We start from the raw sequence: 20,417 nt of genomic DNA, 5'->3' as shown, positions 1-20,417 counted from the left end.
TGGGACTCCACATCCTCAATAGCTACTACACTGCAAGGATGACCTATAAAGCTACCTTAAGCCTTCTGTCAACACGACATAGGTTTGTCCCTAATTTCAAGTGTGACAACCAGAACAATCTGATAGCTCTCATTGGAGGGTGCATCTCTGAAATCTCTGCCAATATGGCCATCATTTCAGCAACCCACAAGACTCCACAGGTAACCTTTCTTCATGTGTGTATGGAGGTCTCACAACTCTTGTATGCTATCTTGTTTTTTTTTTAATATGATATTTTATTAGGTTTAACAATAGGAAAATAGAAGAATACAAACACAGAGAAACACAGAGAAAATATGAAACACAACAATACAAACTTTCACAATACATAAAATATAAACATTTAGCAAGAGAGAAAAAAACAATCGTCACACAAAAAATAAAATGAGAAAAACACAAATCACTCTTTTCTAAATATTCATCTTCACTTAACTTATTTTCCTGACTTCCTCACGCCTCCCTTTTTTATATCCCTTTTTAACAGTTAGTTCAGCAAATTCTTATCCTACTACTTTGTCCTTATATATTTTACCTCCCAAATTTATAATTTATAATTTTTATCTCTTATTACTAGAACCCCTTCATTTTATTTCAATGTCATCAGCATTCATACATTTTACAATACTTCTGTAAATAAATTTTAAATTTCCTCCAATCTTCTTCCACCAACTCTTCTCCCTGATCTCGGATTCTGCCAGTCATGTCAGCCATTTCCATATAGTCAATTACTTGCATCTGCCATTCTTCCAAGGTGGGTATTTCTTGTGTCTTCCAATACTTTGTGATGAGTATTCTTGCTGCTGCTGTAGCATACATAAAGAAAGTTCTATCCTTCTTTGGCACCAATTGGCCAACTATGCCCAGGAGAAAGGCCTCTGGTTTCTTCACAAAAGTGCATTTAAGTACCTTTTTTATTTCATTATAAATCATCTCCCAGAAAGCCTTAATCCTCGGGCACGTCCACCAAAGGTGAAAGAATGTACCTTCAATTTCTTTACATTTCCAACATTTATTATCGGGCAAATGGTATATTTTTGCAAGCTTGACTAGGGTCATGTACCACCTATACATCATTTTCATAATATTCTCTCTTAGGGCATTGCATGCCGTAAATTTAACCCCAGTGGTCCACAACTGTTCCCAGTCAGCAAACATAATATTATGACCCTTATCTTGTGCCCATTTAATCATAGCAGATTTTACCGTTTCTTCCTCAGTACTCCATTTCAACAGCAAATTATACATTCTTGATAGTATCTTAGCATTGGGTTCTAACAATTCTGTTTCCAACTTTGATTTTTCCACCTGAAAACCAATTTTTTTATCTTGATTATAAACCTCTCTTATTTGAAAATAATGTAACCAGTCTCACACCTTCCCTTTGAGCTTCTCATAACTCTGCAATTTCAGCTTGTCACCTTCCTGTTCCAAAATTTCACAGTACTTTGGCCATTTTGCCTCCATATTAAGTTTTTTCATCTTGTATGCTATCTTGATTCCACAACCCTTTCAATAAATTTCCTGTGAGCATTTTCCTGTGGACTTCTCCTAATGCACATGCTTGGTTGCAATGTTCCCTAATGTAAACTCTTTTGCAAAACATATTCTCTTCTATAATTCATTATTATATGTTATTTTCACTATTATATACATTCTAATGCACACTATGCCTTTCCATATGCATTTTAGCACATATTACTCAGTTGGAAATTTTCATTGCTAAAATAAAAGAATGGCAAATTTCAAAGGATCACTAGCTTTTTGTTCTCAGGTTGCTTTGAACAAGGGAATAATGTATGCCCCTGCTTAATCACCCCAGTATGGCTCCCCTTCATCACACACACAGCCCAACAATATGACAAAAGTAATGCTGACACAAAACTCCACACACACACTAAGTAGAAGAATAGAAGCAAAACCACACCACACCACCCCACACCTCCCCCTCCCCCTCCCCCTCCCCCTCTTTTCTTCCTAACCTACCATTGTATGCAAAAAGAAATTTTTAATAAAAATAAATGGGAGCGGGGATGAGACCTGGATTTTATTTCTCTTCTGTCCCTACTTATTCTCAGTGCTACAGAGAAGCTACTCTAAATTTCATAAGACTTTGTCAATCCTATAGCCACATTTTGTGACATTTTGTTATGTAACATGACAAATGGCCTCCTGAAGACCACAGACTTGGTGGAAGCCTAATGTCTCTCCCAATGTAGCTAGCTTCAGTCTGGATCACTATTGTGGTTTGCTATTACAACTTAAGCAAGCGGAAGTGATAATTGATGTGAGAACTCTAGCAGCATGGCAGCACTGTTCCATTGCCTTTCAGAGCCCCATCCTAACAAAAGAGTGCTCTGCCAATTCATTTAGTATGATAGAAGGCGGCCAGGTATGCAGACGTAAATGAAATATTTAGAAGAAGAGGCATGTTGTCTGAGACAAGTGATTCAGGGTAGGTCATGATGAAACCAATTACTGGGGAGATCCTCAAGGTGGGCCTCCAAGGAGACATACAGGACCTCCTACAAGTGTATGGTTTAAAATTCTTTTCTTCTATTTTCTATTCTATTCTATTCTATTCTATTCTATTCTATTCTATTCTATTCTATTCTATTCTTGTACTTTTCATTTCAGCTCACATATGGATCATTTTTGCCATTACAAGGTGCCCAAAGTTTATTCCCTTTTCTATACCAGATGGTCCCCAATGAAGCCTATCAGCACATGGGTGTTGTGCGGTTACTTCAGCATTTCAGATGGACTTGGATTGGGCTTTGGGCTGTAGATGATGATCGAGGAGACAGATTTTTACAGACAATGATGCCATTGCTTTCCATTCATGGAATCTGTTATGCCTTTGTCACAAGAATACCCAAATGGAATTATGTGGATGAGATGATAAACTTTGGTTTGCAGCGTTTTGAAAGCTATGCAAAAATCTGTGAGGGAAACACCAGTACGGGAAATCCCAGTGTATTCTTTATTTATGGAGAGCCTCCATCCTTTCAGGTTTTGAGAATGCTGCTATTTTATGCACCTTTCTTCTCACTTCCACCTCTGAATAAAGTATGGATTGTTACATCCCATTGGGATTTTGCATCACACTCTGTTCAGAAGAATTGGGATATGCAACCCTTTCATGGTTCTTTATCCTTCACAGTTCACTCAAGTCGGTTATTGGGTTTCCACAAGTTCATTCACAAGTTAAGGCCATTGTGGGCAAAAGGTGATGGCTTTATCCAGTCCTTCTGGGAGCAGGCCTTCAGCTGCTCATTCAAAATCTCTAAAGGACAGCAAGAGGAGGAAAACAACAAAGCTTGCACTGGGGACGAGAAGCTGGAGGGCCTTCCTGGAATTCTGTTTGAAATGGACTTGACTGGCCACAGCTACAATGTCTACAACGCTGTCTACATTGTGGCACATGCTTTGCATGCCATAAAGAAAAGGAGCTCCAAGAGTAGAAGGATTATGGAAGGAGGGAAACTGGCATTTCCAAATGTGCAATCTTGGCAGGTAACTACAATTCAACTTTTGGTCCAGAGTAAAAGGAGCTGTAAATTTGCATAATTCATTTCTAGCAACATTTTGTTTGGCTGCCTTTTTATTTTGTTTTGAATAAGCACTGCCAGATATATTATATAATGGTCCTAATGTTAGCGTTATTTAATGAGAACGGCATACTTTTGAAAAATTTGTAAGGTCTCTGTGAAGTCCATTAAATAAATTTCAGGACCTAGTGACATCTGTGCACATATTCTCTTTAAAAGGTGCATTCCTTTCTAAGGCACATTGCGTTCAATAACAGTGTTGGAGATTCTGTGCACTTTGATGACAATGGAGAATTAGTTGCTTCTTTTGATGTAACGAACTGGTTGATTTTTCCCAATGGCTCACTGGTTAGAGCAAAAGTTGGAAGGCTGGATTCTCAGGCTCCTTTAGGAGAAGAGTTAACAATTAATGATGACCAAATTCTATGGCATCCAAGTTTTAACCAGGTAAGATAGGTTATCTAACTTTTAAGTATATAAGCACTGAACTGAAGTATGTAAATGGGGAAAATATCAATCCAGAACTGTATATATTGTACATATATGTGAAATAAATGTTGAATACTGTATTAGGAGAAGTTTTTGGAAAAAGAAGGGCAAGAAGGAGAAGAATGCTAAGGATGTGTCAGCCAAGGAATCCAGCAGTCCTCTACTTCCCAATTTCATTTCAAGATGGAAGAGGATTCTGTTGTTCATAAAGCTTGACTCCTATTTGTTGCAGCCACTTACAAAGATCTCACGTTGCCTTCCAAACAGCTCAGCTTCATTGTGATTACAAATGGCATTAGTAATGCCAAGTTCAACCTCCCGCAATATGGAGATCAGAAATTCTCTACTCGTTCTTAGGTTTTCATCCCTGATGCATTTATGATTCTGTGATGAAGAGTGTGGGAATGAACCTGTTGGTTCTGCTTACGTTCTCAGTGCTCAGTGCTAGCAGTAAGGAGCCTTTTTTTACCCATACAGCATTCTTTTTTCTTCTTCTTTTAAATATATTTTTATTAAATCATTTCAACAAAACAAGTTACCAATGCAAATAATCAATTACATTATTTCCCCCCTTCCATCCCTCCCTCTCCCTCTCTCCCAAGACTTCCCTCAGCTCCCTTCTCTGATTTGTTTGCACTTTTTATTCTCTGCATGTTAAAAATTGTATATATCATTACCTTATTTGTCATATATTCTATTAATAAATTTGTGTATGTTTATTCAAAACCTGCCAAGGAGTCCAAGTCATTTTATTGGTCTTTTTAAGTTATTTGGAAAAAAACTTCCCAATCTTCTTTGAAGTCACAATTGTCATTCTCACGTAATTTGTATGTCAATTTAGCCAGTTCCTCATAACTCATCAGTTTTTCTTGCCACTGTTGTTTCGTTGGGATTTCCTCATTCTTCCATCCTTCTACTAACAAGACTTTTGCCTTTGTTGAAGCATACATAAATAAATTATTTGTTTTTCTTGGCAGGTCTTGTCCCACAATCCCTAACAAAAATGCTTCTGGTTTTTGTTTTTTTACAAATGTCATTTTAAACTTTTTTTCAATTCATTTTATATCATTTCCATTTTTTTTTAACTTCTCTACATTCCCACATTTGATAAAAAGACTTCAGATTTGCAACGGATAGAACCTGGTGGAAAAGGGTCAGAAGAAAGTGACAGAAGCATATGGGTCTACTGGGTTTTGCTCACTTTCCCCCCGTTACATAATTCAAATCAGATGGGAAGTGAACGACAGAAGAGTAGAAATATCTTATTGCTAATCTCCATGTTATTACTATGTATAGGTGTTGCCTATTTCTGTGTGCAATGACAACTGCCAACCTGGCTACAGCAGGAAAAAGAAGGAGGGAGAAAAATTTTGCTGCTATGATTGTGCTCCATGTGCAGAAGGGATGATCTCTAAGCAGATAGGTAGGAGCTATAATATATAATGCATCATATGTAAGTATGTCTTGACCCTTAAGGCACATATAGCCACTACTTTGATGAAGCTAAGCAGTTCTAGTTCTGATCAGTCTCTGGATGGGAGACAGATTGGGGACCCAGTATATACAACCTTACATTCCACAGTGGAAGAAAAATGGGATATAAATGTAAGAATATATTTTAAAATTCATATTAAATATGTTTGAGGGGGCAGGGGGATATCTCCTTATAGTTTTTTTGTTGGTTTTAAAACTCCTTGGGAAAAAGGGAGCATATAAATGTAAAAATAAAATAAATAATAAATACAAACAAGTCAAAGGTACCAAAAAATAACCAGAGAAATGTGATAGTACAAATGCATATCAAAATTAAAGGAGGCAAAATGGACCCCCTTTTCCAGGGAGTTCCATAACTACTGAGACCATCTCCTGGGTCCCAGCTAATCATATCACAGAAAATGGAAATCAAGCAAATCTTAATGCATGAATAGATTAGGAGAACTCCATCAGTGACCAAACTGTAAGAAGTAGAGAGCATTGTGGTGTAGTAGGTAGCACATAACCACCCAGAAGTTCTTAGCGTTTTTATATTAACTTTCACCATGTAATACACAGTGCCTGTAGAAGTGTCTCCCATGCTATGTGTTTCATGAGTCAAATTGTTAGGCTTTCCCAGCCCATGTAAGGGTGCAGCTGGGTCACCAGCCAAAGCTGATGGAAAGCACTCTGAGCCACTGAACCCATCTGAGCCTCAAGCAACAGTAAAGGATCCAGAAGTACCTCCAAGCTGTGAACCATTCCTTCAAAGGGAGCACAGCCCCACCCACAGCAGGCAACATTCCACCCATTTTGCCTCAGGTGGCAAAAGGCCATGGGCCAAGCCTGGGCTCTTTTGTAATCTGAGTTTGGCACATTCCTGTTCCAATACTATTTCTTTCTCGTTGTATCCTCACTATCTTCTCTAATCAGAAGAGAACTCAAGACACTGTACATAGAGATTCCAAGCAGTCTACTATCCAGTGAGAAAGTTGAATCAATCATCAATCACTTTAACAGGATGGTTATGCATTGTACCTTCAGACCATACCTTATAGGAATAGTACTACCCAAAATAGCAAACAATTATTAAAAGAATAAAAATAAAAACAACAATTATCAAAATTTTCATTAAAGTAAATCACATAAATTCCTTGTAAGTTTTTAACACTGTCAAATTAGTGGGTATTAGTGTTGTTCTCTCAGCACAGCATGGATGGTTGAGAAGTTTCAAATCGTATTATTTGCTTGAGATGAAATTAACATCAAGGATGTTGATATTAAGGAAGCTCTTTCTCCTAGAAATTCATTCTCATTTATGACCCCTTTAAATAGCTGGTGATCAACTTCTGAAAGTATTTAAAGGAGCTCTTTACTATTTTCAGATATGGATGCCTGTGTCAAATGTCCAGAAGAACAGTATCCCAATATGGACCAAACTCAATGCATCCCCAAAGCTGTAAGCTACCTCTCTTACAAAGAAACATTAGGAATTACCTTAGCTATCTTAGCCATTTCCTTCTCCTTTATCACAACTTTCATACTTGGAATTTTCGTGAAGCACAAGGACACTCCCATAGTCAAAGCTAACAACAGGACCCTCACCTACATCCTTCTCATCGCTCTCCTTCTTTGCTTCCTCTGCTCCTTACTTTTCATTGGACAGCCTGGAAAGGTCATCTGCCTTCTCCGACAAACAGCCTTTGGCATCATATTCTCTGTGGCCCTTTCCAGCACTTTGGCAAAAACCATCACCGTGGTTCTGGCATTCATGGCAACCCAGCCAGGATCCAAAATCAGAAAATGGGTGGGGAAGAGAATGGCAAATTCTATTGTCCTCTCCGGCTCCTTTCTTCAAGCTGGCATTTGTTGTCTTTGGTTAGGTACTTCCCCTCCATTCCCAGATATGGACATGCACTCAGTGACAGGAGAAATGCTACTGGAATGTAATGAGGGTTCAGCTACCATGTTCTACTGTGTCATAGGCTATATGGGTTCCTTGGCCATTGTCAGCTTCATTTTGGCTTTCCTAGCCAGGAAGTTGCCAGACAGTTTCAATGAGGCCAAATTTATCACTTTCAGCATGTTGGTGTTTTGCAGTGTTTGGCTGACTTTTGTTCCAACCTACTTGAGCACCAAAGGAAAATACATGGTGGCTGTTGAGATTTTCTCCATCTTATCATCCAATGCTGGCTTACTGGGTTGCATCTTTTTCCCTAAATGCTACATCATTGTACTGAGACCTGAACTGAATAAGAGGGAGCAACTAATAAGGAAAACGAAATGAAACATATATGATAACATTGTAGCTTATAGTTATTAAGGCACATGGACTTGATTAAGGAAACATTAAGGAAATCCTTGGAACATCAGTGGAGATGGATGCATCACACTTCAAGTTGGCTTCATACCTATATTCTGTAGTCATAAGCCACACCCTCACGTTTCCATAACTTTCACAGCTCGCTCAAATAAACTGTTAGACCTCCAGAAATTCATATAGATCAGGAACCCATCCCATGCAGAAGAATGTGTTTCTATTTAGGACTTCTAGAAGCAAGCAGCCAGCTGTTTCCTAAACCTGTTTAAGGAGGTAGAAAAAACCTGTTCTAGAGAGGAGAAGCTGGAAAGCCTTCCTGGACTTTTTTTTGAAATGAACATGCCTAGCCATAGCTACAATGTCTGCAATGCTATCTATGCAGTTGCACATGTAATTCAATTTATTGCCTTCCCAATGTGTAACAGCGGGCAAAGGCCAAGGCTATAGAAGGCAATTACTTCATGTTCTCCTCCAAAATCATGTCTGGATATTATGTTCCTTAATCAAATAGTAATTACTTCCTTAATTAAATATATGTTTCTATTTAACAGTCTGTGTATTAGTGTGGGTGGATTTAAGTTTAAATATTAAAGGTTAGTGCAAGCTCCATAATCCTGTACCTCAGTCCTATGTATCTCCAATATATCCCTAAATCGCATTGTGCTCTCAAGGTCACCTCAGTCTCTGATCATTCCATGTGGAAAATATGGGTTGCAAGTTGTCTACTTGTTGAATTGTAGTTTCAATTGCATGATCACTTCACTTACACAGAATCCACGTGTCTAATCTAGTGAATAAACAAATCTGGGACTTCAGTCCGCTCCTTTGCCACCGACAACAATCCAGATCCAAGGCAGTGGTGAAGCTTGAACTAACCACAATACCATACACTATCCGTACTGCCTAAATAATACTTCTGTTGCCCTTAACACCTGCAGTTGCCCAGTAAGAACATGAAAGGTGAATGTTATAATTCAGGAAATAGAATACTTTTTTTGGGTGTGGAGAAATTTCTAAAACTTTTGTCATGCTTGATGAAACTTCAAAGTCTACCTACTCACTGGGGAAGTTAGAGCCATCCCTGTCATTGTCAAAATTACTGGTTTCCATCCTCTGACTTAATTGATGTCTGGAGCCCATAAACAGGAATAACAATGAATATACGAAAAAAGCTATAAAGTCTTCATGCTGCAAACTGGATCTAGGAAGAGGCATTGCTCTTTCATGCATTTGTTGGGTCAGAAGGGCTTCCATGAGCTTGTTCTGCTACTATTTTATTGCAAAAATTTTACTAGGAGTAACCCTCAACACTTTCTTTCCCCCAGTTCATCTTCTAATTCTTAGTGTGAAGAAATTGGGCAGTAGCTATGTATCGATTAACGGTTCCACTGACCTACACACCCTTGACCTAATTTACCATTTTGTGTGGTAGGGGGTAGACTAAGATCTCTCAACACAACACACACACCCCTTTGCAATCCAAGTTAAAGTAATTGATGCCTAGAGGTGAAGATCTATAGCTAAGTATTGCAAAAGGGGAAGGAGCTAATATTTCTCACTCACCTTGACAGAATAAATTGAGGAGAAAGTACACTATATGGAGATGGATACTAATGGGAAATGATATATATTTAAATGCACAGCAAAATTGTTACCTAACAGATCAATCAGTAAATCAGTGTAGGAACAGTATAATCCGAGCTGCCTGGTGCTGACAATTCCAAGTTTCCAGATTTGATCCCTGTATGGGACAGCTGCATACTCCTGCATTGTCTCATATAATGCTGTGGATGGTAAACATAAAATTTTGCACATTGAAAAATGGGTATCTCAATCTTGGGGAAAAGTTTTGGCAACAGGATCATGCTGGTAGTGGCATTGCTTCTCATCCTGTTGTGTCATACTGTTTGTGGGAAACATGTTGTGAATTGCAGCATATTTGATGATCCCCTCCCTATTCCTCATGAATTTTACCAGCCAGGGGACCTTGTCATCGGTGGGATTGTTTCTCAAATATTCTTTCTTTATGATAGCCTCTCTTTCCTGGAACAGCCTACACAGACCATTAATGATGAACCTATGTAAGTCATTACTTCTTCCCTCTCTCACTTACTGAGAATGCTTTATCAAGAAATACTTTGATTTATTTACTTTTGGTGTGAGAAATAGGAGTGAGTGAAATATGTTCAGAGAGGAATTTGTTCATATTGAACATTTAGATATACAGTTTGTGATAACACATATGACACTTATTGTTGTGCATTTCAATATTATATTGCATAATTGTAAGCTACGCTACACCTCAGTCTTACAAAGTTACAGTTAATTCATGATGATGTGTTAAAATGCTGTTTTATTGTAGCTGCAGCACTTTAAAAAAAAACAACTAACTGTAACTCTGATTACAGTTCAGTGCCTAAGAACTACCAGCACATCCTGGCCTTTGCATTTGCTGTCAAAGAGATCAATGAGAATCCCAACATCTTACCAAATATCTCTCTGGGACTCCACATCCTCAATAGCTACTACACTGCAAGGATGACCTATAAAGCTACCTTAAGCCTTCTGTCAACACGACATAGGTTTGTCCCTAACTTCATGTGTGACAACCAGAACAATCTGATAGCTCTCATTGGAGGGTGTATGTCTGAAATTTCTGCCAATATGGCCATCATTTCAGCAACCCACAAGACTCCACAGGTAAGCTTTGTTCATGAGTGTATGGATCTCTCAAAACTATTGTACGCTATCTTGATTTCAGCAACCCTTTCGATATATTTCCTGTGAGCATTTTTCTGTGGACTTCTTCTAATACACATGCTTAGTTGCAATGTTCCCTAATGTAATCTATTTTGCAAAATATATTCTCCTCTACAATGCAGTTACGTGTTATTTTCACTGTTGTTTTAATGTTAATGCACAGTATACCTTTTCACATGCATTTTAGCACATATCTCTCAGCTGGAGCTTTTCGTTGCTAAAAGAAAAGAATGGCAAATTTCAAAGGATCACTATCTTTTTGTTCTCAGGTTGTTTTCAACATGAGCTTTATGTAGGTCCCTGGTTAAATGAGAACTGAATTTTATTTCTCTTGTGTCCCTAATTATTCCCAGTACTACGGAGAAGCTACTCTAAATCTCATTAGACTTCATCAATCCCATGTCCACGTTTGGTGAATTTTGCTATGTAACATGAGAATGAGCCTCCAGAAAACCACAGACTTTGTGGCAGCCAAATATCTCTCCCAGTGTTGCCAGCTTCAGTCTGGTCACTGTTGTGTGGTTTGCTATAACAACTTAAGCAAGAAGCAGTGATAATTGATGTGAGAGCTCTAGCAGCATGGAAGCAGTGTTCCATGGCCTTTCAGGGCACCATCCTAACCAAACAGCTCACGTGAGGTTCATTTGGCATGGTAGAAGGCAGACATGCATGCAGCACTAAATGAAATATTTAGAAGAAATGTTGCCTGAGACAAGTGATTCAGGGTAGACCATGATGAAACCAATTACTTGGGACATCCTCACAGTGGGCCTTCAAGGAGACATACAGGACCTCCTACAAGTGTATGGTTTAAAATTCTATTCTATTCAGCTCTTGTGCTTTCCATTTCAGATCACCTATGGATCATTTTTGCCACTACAAGCTGCCCAAAGTTTATTCCCATTTCTATACCAGATGGTTCCCAATGAAGCCTACCAGCACATGGGTGTTGTGCGGTTACTTCAGCATTTCGGCTGGACTTGGATTGGGCTTTGGGCTGTAGATGATGATCGAGGAGACAGATTTTTACAGACAATGATGCCATTGCTTTCCATTCATGGTATCTGCTATGCCTTCATCATAAGAATACCCAAATGGAATTATGTGGATGAGATGATAAAGTTTGCTTTGCAGCGTTTTGAAATCTATGCAAATATCTTTGATGGAAACTCCAATAAGGGAAATCCCAGTGTATTCTTTATTTATGGAGAGCCTCCATCATTTCAGAGTTTGAGAATACTGCTGTTTTATGCACCTTTCTTCTCACTTCCACCTCTGAGTAAAGTGTGGATTGTTACGTCCCACTGGGATTTTGCATCATACTCTATTCAGAAAAATTGGGATATGCAAGCCTTTCATGGTTCTTTATCCTTCACAGTTCCCTCAAATTGGTTATTAGATTTCCATAAGTTCGTTCACAAGTTAAGGCCGTTGTGGGCAAAAGGTGATGGCTTTATCCAGTCCTTCTGGGAGCAGGCCTTCAGCTGCTCATTCAAAATCTCTAAAGGACAGCAAGACAAGGAAAACAACAAAGCTTGCACTGGGGACGAGAAGCTGGAGGGCCTTCCTGGAATTCTGTTTGAAATGGATATGACTGGCCACAGCTACAATGTCTACAACGCTGTCTACATTGTGGCACATGCTTTGCATGCCATAAATAAAAGCAGCTCCAAGAGTAGAAGGATTATGGAAGGCGAGAAATTGGCATTTCCAAATGTGCAATCGTGGCAGGTAATTGCTATTCAGCTTTTGGTCCACAGGTAAAAGGATTTGTAAATTTGCATAATTCATTTCTAGCAACATTTTGTTTGGCTGCCTTCTTGTTTTGTTTTGAATAAGCACTCCCGCATATTATTGCCCTAATATAGACTTATTTAATGAGAACGACTTACTGTTGAAAAATTAGTAATGCACACTGAATGAATTTCAAGACCTAGTGATATCTCTGAACATATTCTCTTTAAAAGGTGCATTCCTTTCTAAGGCGCATCGCATTCAATAACAGTGTGGGAGATTCTGTGCACTTTGATGACAATGGAGAATTAGTTGCATGTTTTGATGTAACAAACTGGTTGATTTTTCCCAATGGCTCACTGGTTAGAGCAAAAGTTGGAAGACTGGAATCTCAGGCTCCTTTAGGAGAAGAGTTAATAATTAATGATGACCAAATTTTATGGCATCCAAGTTTTAACCAGGTAAGATAGATTAGCTAACTATAAGTATTTGTTGTTGTTGTTGTTTAGTCGTTTAGTCGTGTCCGACTCTTCGTGACCCCATGGACCAGAGTGTGCCGGGCACTCCTGTCTCTCAAGAGTCTTCTCCAGCACCACAATTCAAAAGCAACACTTCAGTATGTAAATGAGAAAAATATCTATCCAAAACTGTATATAATCCACATATTTGTGAAATAAATGTAGAATACCATATTAGGACAATTTTTTGGAAGAAGAAGGAGAAGAAGATTAGAAGAATGTAAAGGATCTGTCAGCCAAGGAATCCAGCAATCCTCTCCTTTCCCTATTTCATTTCAAGCTGGAAGAGGATTCTGGTGTTCATAAACCTTGACTCATATTTGATGCAGGCACTTAGATAGATCTCAAGGTTGCCTTCCAAACAGCTTGCCTACATTTTGATTACAATTGGCATTAGTAATGTCAAATTCAACCACCCACAATATGGACATCAGCAATTCTCTACTTATTCTTAGGTTTTTAATCCCCTGATGAATTTATGATTCCGTGATGAAGAATGTGGGAATGAGCCTGCTGGCTCTGCTTACGTTCTGGGTGCTCATTGCGAGCAGTAAGGAGCCTTGCGTGGCTATTCCCTCCCCCTCCCACAGATGGAGTAAATAAAGACACAGGACACCAGAATTTAGGTTAATGGGCGAAAAATGGCCACAACTTTATTGATTACAGGAAAGAGCGGTATTGGCTTAGGCATTGGCCCTAACAGACTATCCGGTTCTAACCGGGAAGGGTTAAACACCAGCAGGGGGAGCCCCCGAGATGCACATCCCTAGGCGCTCCCCGAGGGGTTACCGCTCGGGAGCGCGCTTTAGGCCCTAGCCTCCGTAGGTTTCGGACGAGGCGACGCCCCTCGGAGTCCTTTAACGAACTACCCTTCAAGAAGTGGGGGAGGTGATGGCGTTCCTCCCCCCCGATCTCATTTGCATAACAATACCCCGGCCAATGCCTAACCGCCAAGACCAAGAAGTTGTGACGTTTGCTACGAGGTAGGCGAAAAAACCAAGTGGCTTCAAAATTCCAGCCAATTAGCCAAATGGAAAAACTCCTACCAGGCCCCTTGCGGCGACCAGCCAAAGCCCATAGCAAAGTCTGAATGCTAACCTAAAGGGCGGGTGGGTGGGAAAACACAGCTGCTGCGAAGGAGGAAAAGGGGCGAGCCAAGGGCTGCCCCGACCTTAAGTGCCCCTAGGTCGGCCCGCCCCTGCTGCCAGCCGATTGGCTGAGGCTGCAGGAGATGAATAATAAGAGGGAATCCCTGGTTCCCGCGGGGCTGACACCAGCCCCGCGAGAGTGCGTGTGGGCGGGGTCATGAGCCCGCAACACCCCCCCCTCCTAAATTCGGGAGTGGCTTTCTCTTCCCATACAACATTATTATTCATGTGCAGTTGATGCAACACTACTGACTTCAGCAGGAATTCAATAGAGAAGGGTCTCTACTTCAGACTTTATATTCACAACAGATAGAAGCTGGTGAAAATGGGTAAGAAGAAAGTGACAGAGGCATCTGGGCCTTCTGGGTTTTTCTCGCTCTCTCCCTCACATGAATCAAATCAGATGGAAGTGAACGACGGAAGAGTAATAATATCTTATTGCTAATCTCTATGTTATTATTTTGTATAGGTGTTGCCTATTTCTGTGTGCAATGACAACTGCTACCCTGGCTACAGCAGGAAAAAGAAGGAGGGAGAAAAATTTTGCTGCTATGATTGTGCTCCATGTGCAGAAGGGATGGTCTCTAAACAGAAAGGTAGGAGATATAATATATAATGCATCATATGGAAGTATGTCTTGACCCTTAAGGCACATATAGCCACTACTTTGATGAAGCTAAGCAGTTCTAGGTCTGATCGGTATCTGGATGGGAGACAGACCGGGGAGCCAATATATACAACCTTGCATTCCACAGTGGAATAAAAATGGGATATAAATGTAGGAAAATATTTTAAAATTCATATTAAATCTGTTTGAGGGGTTGGGGGGAATTTCCCCTTTTAGTTTTTTAGTTGGTTTTACAACTCTTTGGGCGAAAGGGAGCATATAAATATAAAAATAAAATTAATAAATAAATACAAGTCTAAGGTACCATAAAATAACCAGAGAAGTGTGATAATACAAATGCCCATCAATATTATAGGAGACAAAATGGACCCCATTTGCCAGGGAGTTCCATAACTGCTGAGACCATCTCCTGGGTCCCAGCTAATCATATCACTGAAAATGGAAATCAAACAAATCTTAATGCATGGATAGATTAGGAGAACTCCATCAGTGACCAAACTGTAAGAAGTAGAGAGGCTTATGATGTAGCAATTAGCACACAGCTGCCAAGAAACTCTTAGCATTTTCATATTAACTTCAACCATGAAATACACAGTGCCTGTAGAAGTGCCTCCCATGCTATTTGTTTCCCGACTCAAATGGTTAGGCTATCCCAGCCCAGGTAAGGGCACAGCTGGGTCACCAGCCAAAGCTTATGGAATGCACTCCAAGCCACTGAACCCATCTGAGCCTAAAGAAAGAGCAAAGGAACCAGAAGTACCCCCAAGCAGCGAAACATTCCTTCAAAGGGAGTGCATACAGTGTGACTGCTCATCTTCCCTACCCTGATGTGAAGAAGATGAGCAGCAATTCCTTGCAGAATGCTCTGGCTCATGCCAAGTTCCATGAGAGGGGACATTCCAGCAGTAGTGCAGAATGATGGTGTGTTTGGGGCATTTTGCCTCCCATTTTGCCCCAGGTGGCAAAAGGCCATGGGCCACCCCTGGGCTCTTTTGTAATCTGAGTTTGGCACATTCCTGTTCCAATACTATTTCTTTCTCATTGTATACTGCCTGTCTCTGTAATCAGAAGAGAACTCAAGGAAATGTACATAGAGATTCCAAGCAGTGTACTATCCAGTGAGAAAGTTGAATCATTCATCAATCACTTTAACAGGATGGTTATGCATTGTTCCTTCAGACCATACCTTATAAGAATAGTACTACCCATAATAGCAAACAATTATTAATAGAATAAAAAGAGAAACAACAATAATGATACTTTTCGTATGAAAATTGCTTCTTTGGTCTTTAAAATGAATTACGTAAATTCCTTGTAAGTTTCTAACGCTGTCAGATAAGTGAGTATCATCATTATTCTCAGAGCACAGCATAGATGGTTGAGAAGTTTCATATGACATTCTTTGCTTGAGATGAAATTAAAATAATGAATTTTGATATTAAGGGACCCCTTTTCCTAGAAATTCATTCTCACTTATGACCCCTTTAAATACGTGGTGATCAACTTCTGGAAGTATTTAAAGTAGCTCTTTACTATTTTCAGATATGGATGCCTGTGTCAAATGTCCCGAAGACCAGTATCCCAATATGGACCAAACTCAATGCATCCCCAAAGCTGTAAGCTACCTCTCTTACAAAGAAACATTAGGGATTACCTTAGCTATCTTAGCCATTTCCTTCTCCTTTATCACAACTTTCATACTTGGAATTTTCGGGAAGCACAAGGACACCCCCATAGTCAAAGCTAACAACAGGACCCTCACCTACATCCTTCTCATCTCTCTCCTTCTTTGCTTCCTCTGCTCCTTACTTTTCATTGGGCAGCCTGGAAAGGTCATCTGCCTTGTCCGACAAACAGCCTTTGGCATCATGTTCTCTGTTGCCCTTTCCAGCACTTTGGCAAAAACCATCACCGTGGTTCTGGCATTCATGGCAACCCAGCCAGGATCCAAAATCAGAAAATGGGTGGGAAAGAGAATGGCAAATTCTATTGTCCTCTCTGGCTCCTTTCTTCAAGCTGGCATTTGTTCTCTTTGGTTAGGTACTTTCCCTCCATTCCCAGATATGGACATGCACTCAGTGACAGGAGAAATGCTACTGGAATGTAATGAGGGTTCAGCTATCATGTTCTACTGTGTCCTGGGCTACATGGGTTCCTTGGCCATTGTCAGCTTCATTTTGGCTTTCCTAGCCAGGAAGTTGCCAGACAGTTTCAATGAGGCCAAATTTATCACTTTCAGCATGTTGGTGTTTTGCAGTGTTTGGCTGACTTTTGTTCCAACCTATTTGAGCACCAAAGGAAAATACATGGTGGCTGTTGAGATCTTCTCCATCTTAGCATCCAATGCTGGCTTACTGGGTTGCATCTTTTTCCCTAAATGCTACATCATTGTACTGAGACCTGAACTGAATAAGAGGGAGCAACTAATAAGGCAAACCAAATGAAACATATATGATAACATTGTAGCTTATAGTTATTAAGGCATTTGGGCATGAGTAAGGAAACATTAAGGAAATCCTCGCAACTTCAGTGAAGATGGATGCATCACACTTCAAGTTGGCTTCATACCTATATTCTGCAGTCATAAGCCACACCCTCACGTTTCCATAACTTTCACAGCTCGTTCAAATAAAGTGTTGGGCCTCCAGAAATTCATATAGATAAGGAACCCATCCCATGCAAAAGAAAGTGTTTCTATTTAGGACTTCTGGAAGCAAGCAGCCAGCTGTTTCCTAAACCTGTTTAAGGAGGTAGAAAAAACCTGTTCTAGAGAGGAGAAGCTGGAGAGCCTTCATGGAATTTTGTTTGAAATGAACATGCCTAGCCATAGCTACAATGTCTGCAATGCTGTCTATGCAGTTGCACATGTAATTCAATTTATTGTATATAGCCCAATGCCTTCACAATGAGTAACAGCGGGCAAAGGCCAAGGCTATAGAAGGCAATTACTTCATGTTCTCCTCCAAAATCATGTCTGGATATTATGTTCCTTAATTAAATAGTAATTACTTCCTTAATTAAATATATGTTTCAGTTTAACAGTCTGTGAATTAGTCTGGGTGGATTCAAGTTTAAATATTAAAGGTTTGTGCAAGCTCCATAATCCTTTTTTAAAAAAAAGATATTTATTAAAATTTCCAATTTTTTATACAAACAAAAAACAAAAAGAGATTAAAAAAAACCATATATTTCATAAAACATACTTTTCAATAACAAATTTCTCTGACCTCCTCATACCTCCCCTTCTTGTATCCCATTTCAGATTATTTGTTCAGCAAATCCTTAACTTAAAGCATTACAGCTTATAAAGACTCTCCTCCCTGGAAGAGAGGGGAGTGGTTGTGGGCGGGAGCCCGAGCTCCGCCCCTGGCCGGGGGCCTTAGCCCCCGCCCCTCCTCACCTGGCTGGTGCCCACGCCCACCGGAGGCAGCCAACCAGGTGTCTCCGGGGGGGCGTGTTTAGCAGCTTAATGCTGCGGCTCCAGCTCCGCCTCCTCCTCAGTCGTCGTCGTCCTGCAGCGAGTCATCAGCTAGCAGAGAAGAGCCATGAGGTTTGGAGTCGGGGGGGGGTCTGGTTCCTTGCATGCCTTTTAACTTTAAGAGGCTTGCATGCGCATCCAGGCATCCAGGCATCCAGGTTTGCCTTGCTGTGTGCTCTTTTCCGTGTAAAAACCTACATTTAACCCTCTATTTCCCCCCACTCCTGGTGCTTGATTTGTTTGTGCCCAGCATGTGCCCCCAGCGAGGTCTGAGTGTGAGTGTGGCTCCATCTTTCTTTCTCCCTCGTCTCCTCACTTTCCTTCCATTTTGGCCAGGATGCTTGTATGTTTTCCCCTCTATTGCCCTTGCCTGTCCAATTGCATGGCTGGTCTGGGTGACTGAGTGGGTTTGCCTTACATTTAATTTGTTGGCCAGGGTGCTTATGTGTTTTTCCCCTCCATTGTCCTTGAGAGCCTGTATGGGACAGCTAAATATTTCTGCATTGCTTGGGTTGGACTAGATGATCCTCAGGGCTCCTCTCCAATTTTAAGTCGTGTGTGTGTGTTTGCAGCGTGTGTTTGTGCCTGCCGTTTATTGATTATTACTCTTCTAGCGTGGGTTTAATTTACCCTGCCATCCCTTCCATTGGTACCACTTAAATCGGGAGCCCACTGTAAAATTTAAAGGCTGCTGGGGCTTGGAATACATTGTGCACTTAAACCTCACCCCTCTTGGTTTCTCTAAGCCACCCCTCTAAGCCATCGCTTGATGTTTGGGGGAAGAAATAAGGCAGGGCTTGGGGTGGACAATTCAGGGTTTATGATCAGGAAACCATTCCTCAGCACTGCATGTTAATACGTTTAGAACCTTTGAAGGTGTGCCTTTGCCTGGTTCTTGTCATTGGCTGCATTTGCCAGTACAGGCTCCCTAAAGAAAACTGCTTTTAAACAACAACAACAAAAAAGGTTTTGGCTTATAGTACCTTACTAAAAAGTCCAGGTTAACTCACGGTTTATATTTCCACTTCAGTTTGGCTCACTGTAAAGGACAGCTATTTTCCTTTTCTTCAAACTTTTTCCTTCATTTTACTCCCTCCACCCCTCCTCCCTCCAAACTCGCCACCACGCTTTCCTTCTCCTCCCTCCACCCCTCCTCCCTCCCTACACCCCCCACCCTTTCAGGAAAGATACATCACATTCACCTTAATAAATAAATAAATAAATAAATAAATAAATAAATAATAAGGCATCTTTGGATTTCCCTTTGCTTCTTGCCTGAGTCATCACAGTTACCAGACAGGTTTTTTCAAATGCTGGGCAGGCTTGATTGTTCTTTGAGTGACCGGCAGATTGTGAGGCATTGTCTTTAAGCACCGGGCAGTTCAGCAGCTCTAGTTGCATTGTCAGTTTAGCTAACCAGCAGTTTGACCAATTACAGTCTTTTGTCTATTTAAGCACCTTTATTTCCATCAACTGGTCTTGAGCCAACCTTGTGGGCAAAAAAAATTTACTTTCTTTGTTTGGCAAAGTTTCTTTTGTTTGGTGTAAGTTTCCCCTTAAGAGCAACCTCACCCCTCCTTTTCAGAGGGCCGCTGGTGTGGGCCTGGAATCTTATTGATTTCCTTTTCTCTTAATTTGGCTGCAGCTTCTGAGCATCCCCTTGTAAGCAGTTATTTTCAATTCTGTTTGATTACTTGGCAATGCTTTGCACCTAGATTTGCCTATCATTTAAAAGGGGCAACTTTTTATTGTAGGCAATTATCTTCTAATTCTGTTTGACTGCAGTTGGGGTTGCTTTGTGTATGGGATTGTTCCTTGGAGCCAGGTGCTAATATGTAGCTGAGCGCTGCTGCTTGAACTCTTGCTGGGTTGTGATTTAACAAATATAAATAAATACAAGCGGTGCAGTTAAGTGACGTATAGCTTGTTCATTTTGTCAGCAGTTACGTGGAGCAATTGATAATAGTAATTTCTACTCATAGCTATAAATACATTGGCTATTAATTGAGATACTATCGATTAATAATTAATTCATCAACCGTGCTTTGAACTTTATTGATGCACAATAATTGTATACTGACATTTAATTACAGTCAAGCTATTAATTGATTGGTGATATTAATACTAATTAAAAATAACCACAACAATAATAAAATAAAATAAAATAAATTTGAAAAATAAATAATAAATAATAATAATAAGTAATTATAATTATAAAAAATAAAAAATTATAATAATTAATATTAAAAATATAGATAAATAAATAAATAAATGAAAATTAA

At 40.0% G+C, this 20,417-nt stretch overlaps 2 protein-coding genes across 2 annotated transcripts; both read left to right on the top strand.

The window, feature by feature from the left end:
- Window positions 1-38: 38 nt before the first annotated feature.
- Window positions 39-7,836, top strand: LOC128398803 (vomeronasal type-2 receptor 26-like). The gene is made up of 5 exons (XM_053360057.1): window positions 39-200; window positions 2,674-3,552; window positions 3,807-4,034; window positions 5,373-5,499; window positions 6,935-7,836. Exons 1-5 carry the CDS (start codon window positions 39-41, stop codon window positions 7,834-7,836), a joined length of 2,298 nt encoding a protein of 765 aa, XP_053216032.1.
- Window positions 7,837-10,407: 2,571 nt separating this feature from the next.
- Window positions 10,408-17,101, top strand: LOC128398802 (vomeronasal type-2 receptor 26-like). Its single transcript, XM_053360056.1, has 5 exons — window positions 10,408-10,569; window positions 11,482-12,360; window positions 12,597-12,824; window positions 14,499-14,625; window positions 16,200-17,101. Exons 1-5 carry the CDS (start codon window positions 10,408-10,410, stop codon window positions 17,099-17,101), a joined length of 2,298 nt encoding a protein of 765 aa, XP_053216031.1.
- The last annotated feature ends 3,316 nt before the right edge of the window (window positions 17,102-20,417 follow it).

This window comes from Podarcis raffonei, chromosome 13 (genome assembly GCF_027172205.1).
Source record: "Podarcis raffonei isolate rPodRaf1 chromosome 13, rPodRaf1.pri, whole genome shotgun sequence".
In the NCBI taxonomy this organism is placed as follows: domain Eukaryota; kingdom Metazoa; phylum Chordata; class Lepidosauria; order Squamata; family Lacertidae; genus Podarcis; species Podarcis raffonei.
The sequence above is the reverse complement of the archived record's forward strand: the minus strand, read 5'-3'. Positions and strand labels throughout refer to the sequence as shown.

Bases quoted from the DNA above. Each gene is read 5' to 3' on its own strand.
- LOC128398803 (XM_053360057.1), top strand. From the start codon at position 39: ATGACCTATAAAGCTACCTTAAGCCTTCTGTCAACACGACATAGGTTT. The intron at 3,553-3,806 runs GTAACTACAATT...TCTCTTTAAAAG, and splicing joins CAAATGTGCAATCTTGGCAG to GTGCATTCCTTTCTAAGGCA. The intron at 4,035-5,372 runs GTAAGATAGGTT...TACTATGTATAG, and splicing joins GGCATCCAAGTTTTAACCAG to GTGTTGCCTATTTCTGTGTG.
- LOC128398802 (XM_053360056.1), top strand. From the start codon at position 10,408: ATGACCTATAAAGCTACCTTAAGCCTTCTGTCAACACGACATAGGTTT. The intron at 12,361-12,596 runs GTAATTGCTATT...TCTCTTTAAAAG, and splicing joins CAAATGTGCAATCGTGGCAG to GTGCATTCCTTTCTAAGGCG. The intron at 12,825-14,498 runs GTAAGATAGATT...TATTTTGTATAG, and splicing joins GGCATCCAAGTTTTAACCAG to GTGTTGCCTATTTCTGTGTG.